The following is a 3819-nucleotide window of genomic DNA, read 5'->3' as shown; positions in this document are numbered from 1 at the left end:
GATTGAGATGAACATGACATCCAAAAATCTCTAAATTTTTTCAACTTTATTCCGGTGTGAATTTCGGCAAAAAAAAATTGTGACCCATATATATACATGGACATGCTCAATTCAACATCCTAATATGGGGGAACCATTGATTACTTGATTGAAATATGCATAAAACTTTCAGGAGGAATTTTGTATTTATTAATGGAAATTTTATTGAATTATTATGAGAGATGAACAATTTAATTATTTTATATTTCTTTTTTCCTTTGTGTTTTCTTGATCCCGGGCCGAACGTCACGGAAATCATTAGACCTAACCTCTTTTCGGGGTAATTTGGGTAAAAGAAATAGTGGTAAATTCGTCATTTCCTCTCTGAAATATCCAAATTTGTTGCGACGTTTTTTTAGTGGACTGGACGGTGAAATCGAGAAGGGGAAATTATTAGACGGTGACGTGGCCTACTGTAACGGTGGACCCATCTCTAAATAATCACACGGTAAGATATCTGACAGGTGGACGGTAGATATTGTCTGCTCCACCGCTTCAATATTCTATAAATTGGAGGTTTTCAACCTTCTCTTTCTCATTCTCGTTTTGTTTGGTTTTGTGATATTTGAGAGTTTTCCTGCTTCCGGTTTTTGGTTTTTGGTTTTTGTGTGATTTTTAGGGAGAGAAGATGTCTTGCTGTGGAGGAAACTGCGGTTGTGGAGCAGGCTGCCAGTGCGGCTCCGGTTGTGGAGGGTAAGATCTTCTATCTTTTTCATTTGTTTTTCTCTTTTAATGTTTTGATTTTCACATTTTGATGGGTTTAATTCTGTAATTTAATTGTTTGAGAAATGATCGGTTCTTCAATTCATATAAGAAAAGCTTCTGTAAATCTATATATGTAAAATGTTTTAGTCCGCAAAGAAATCGGTTTTCATCTTTCTGTAACTTATTCATTTAGTGACATAAAAAACTGTTGTTCCAGTCCACAAAATAGCAAAAAATCTCTGTATTATTATTATTATTTCCTTTTTTTGAGGAATTATTTTAGGATGAGTTGGGGATTCGATCCGAAATTGTGTTTTGTGTTCTTTTTTATAGTTAATGATGCATTTTAGGGTTTTTCTTGTTCCTAATTGATAGTTTTTTTTTTTAATAATTACGTTTTGATGGTATGGAGACAACAGGTGTAATATGTACCCAGATCTGCATGTGTATGGGGAGAGGACTGTTGAGGCCAGGATAGTCGAGGCATCCTCTGAAATGGGGTATGTGTGCATCTCTTTCATGGAGAGAGAGATAGATCGTCTGTTGTGTTATTTATGCGGTTTTGTTTGTTTTGTGGAGACGCAGATCCTTGGAGGTCTATGAAATGAACGGGGCTGCCGAGAACGGATGCAAATGCGGCTCCAACTGCACCTGCGACCCATGCAACTGCAAATGAGAGGAGAAAGAAAACCCTTTCAACCCATTACTATGAAAAAGAATATATGTTAGGGTTGGGATGTGTTGTGTCTTTGAAGATAAAATAGGTGCTTTGCTAGAGTGAAATAAGGCAGTTCAGTTGATCATGGCAGTCATGCTTCCTCTGCTTTTGCTGTGTGCTTTCCTATGACTACTGTACATAGGACTCTGTGTGTGTCTTGCTTTAAGCCTGCTACTTATCTACCATGTATATCTACGGATGCTTGCCCAATGAATTGACTATCCTTGTGCTTTCGTCTTTATAAATTTCTCTCTCTCTCATGCTTACATTTACTTCAACGCAAACTTCGAGAGAGAGGGGCATGGAAAAAACCTCCTCATGGTTGGGTTCCAACCGGGGTCCAAGCCGGTCTGGGCGGTTCCAACCGGTTCCGTTAGACGTCGGAACGGCCCAGGTCGAATCCCAGCCTCCTGGGCGGAGCGGTTGCCCCACCTAGGCCACTAAGGGGTAAAAAAAAAAGAGAGTTGGTTGTGCAATTGAATGGGGCACATACATAGAGACGTGTGGGATAGGGTAGGGCTTTTTTATGGTGGATCCCGTTTTCTCTGCAGCCGCAAAAAATAAAGCGCCATTCTTTGTTTTTATAAATGTATTCGTGTTTCTTTGTTCGGATGGGATGGGAAAGAGAAATGTTTACAAGTGGTCCGACTTGCTTTTCTTGTTGGTATTTGAAAGTGGGCGGTTGTAAGCGTCATCAAAGTTAAAAACAAAAAAAAAACAAAAATTTGGACTTTACGATTAGTCCAAGTTTATCAAAAATCATATGAGGTATTTCTAATGAATACAAGTGATGATAATAATTTATCCAAAGCCATATGAGATATTTCTAATGAATAGAAGTGAGGATGACGTGTAATAAAGATATTTCTAATGAATAGAAGTGATGATGGTCTTCTTGTAATAAAAGTAAATATTGTTGAATACAATTTTATTTGTAATATGGGGGATTGTGTTAGAGATTACCCTATAAATAGTAAAATGTTGATGAACGATATCGTTTCTGTTAGATTGTATATAAATGAGTTACTTCAAAATTTATTTTTAAGATGGATTTTTTTACCCAATTTTTAAGGACATATGTTCTCTAACATGGAGATTATGAATATGGAAAAATAAAGAAATTTTTAAAATAATAGTTTTGTAAATGGAAAAAGTTTATATAGGGTTGCAATCTTTTTTTTTTGTTTTTGATAAATAGTTTTCATTTTATTTATAAAATCTACTCAAAATAAATTACATCATAGGAGATAATTAGAGCGGACACAGATGCCCTTTTTTTAGTCAACTAAGGAATTTGTCTTGCGCGAAAGATATGACAAAAAGAAATTGAAAGTAGATTCCAGATCCATAATCTCCGATGGAGCTTGGAGCCACAAGATCTATAATATGCAATCAGTTAAACTTTAGTTTCAATGGCTCCAATGGTATACATTGTTCTTTCTTGTATTAATTAATTGCGTTCATTGAATGTCTTTCAATAATATAGCTATTCTCGATGTTTATAGAGATGAAATTTTTTTAACTCTTGAGATTCAATAAGGTAGCTATTCTCGATGTTTTTAGAGAGAATTTTTTTTTAACCTTTGCAACAGAGCCAATAACTATGATTGGTTAGCCGTAGTTATACTATTAGAGCCAGCATATGAGCAATTGACCTCTTCAAAACATTCTTGCACCATCCATCTATTTCTGTATTTCCATAGTTCTCATAGAGTACCCTTCTCGTTATTTGTTACACCAAAATTCCCTTGGAAGGTAAATGATTAAAGGCTAATTGTGACACTAAACCCATCACAGATTAGGGATTAAGGCAGTGAAGCGTGAACCCCAAGTACCCATCACAGATTAGGGCAGTGAAGCATGAACCCCAAGTAGCCCAAATAACCAGTACCAAATTCTTGAGGCTTATGAACCTCAAGTAGCCCAAATAACCAGTACCAAATTCTTGAGGCAATGTGGCAAGAGAAGATGCTCCCCAGATTCTTCATCCACTTTACACATCAAAGTTTTACCCTTCTACATCAAAGTTTTACCTTTCTTGATCAAATTATCCACCGTCAAAATCTTATTTTGGATAGCTGACCATAAAAACACCTGCACGTTTTGGGGAACATGTCATTTCCATACTTTGGCTACGACAGGTAAAGACCATCTCCATCTATCGTGAAAAAAAAGCCGATAACAAGATTTGACTGAAAATATCCCATCGCACTCAACTTCCCAAATCACTTCATTTATTGCCCATTGGGAAATATAAACCGAATCCAAGATACCTATCAAATCGTTCCATTGAAGATAAATATTTTTACTTAGCCTATTATACGGGAAATTAAAACGCCAAACAACACGATTATCTC

General features: G+C 36.2%; 1 protein-coding gene across 1 annotated transcript; it reads left to right on the top strand.

Moving 5' to 3' along the window:
- The first annotated feature begins 576 nt into the window (after positions 1-576).
- Positions 577-1707, top strand: LOC18436081 (metallothionein-like protein type 2). Its single transcript, XM_006846107.4, has 3 exons — positions 577-732; positions 1164-1244; positions 1330-1707. Exons 1-3 carry the CDS (start codon positions 668-670, stop codon positions 1418-1420), a joined length of 237 nt encoding a protein of 78 aa, XP_006846170.1. The 5' UTR covers positions 577-667; the 3' UTR covers positions 1421-1707.
- The last annotated feature ends 2112 nt before the right edge of the window (positions 1708-3819 follow it).

Source organism: Amborella trichopoda, chromosome 8 (assembly GCF_054954075.1).
Source record: "Amborella trichopoda isolate Santa Cruz 75 chromosome 8, AtrichopodaSantaCruz75HAP2 v2.0, whole genome shotgun sequence".
Classification (NCBI taxonomy): Eukaryota; Viridiplantae; Streptophyta; class Magnoliopsida; order Amborellales; family Amborellaceae; genus Amborella; species Amborella trichopoda.
Note: the sequence above shows the minus strand (reverse complement) of the source record. Positions and strands in the feature narration are given on the sequence as shown.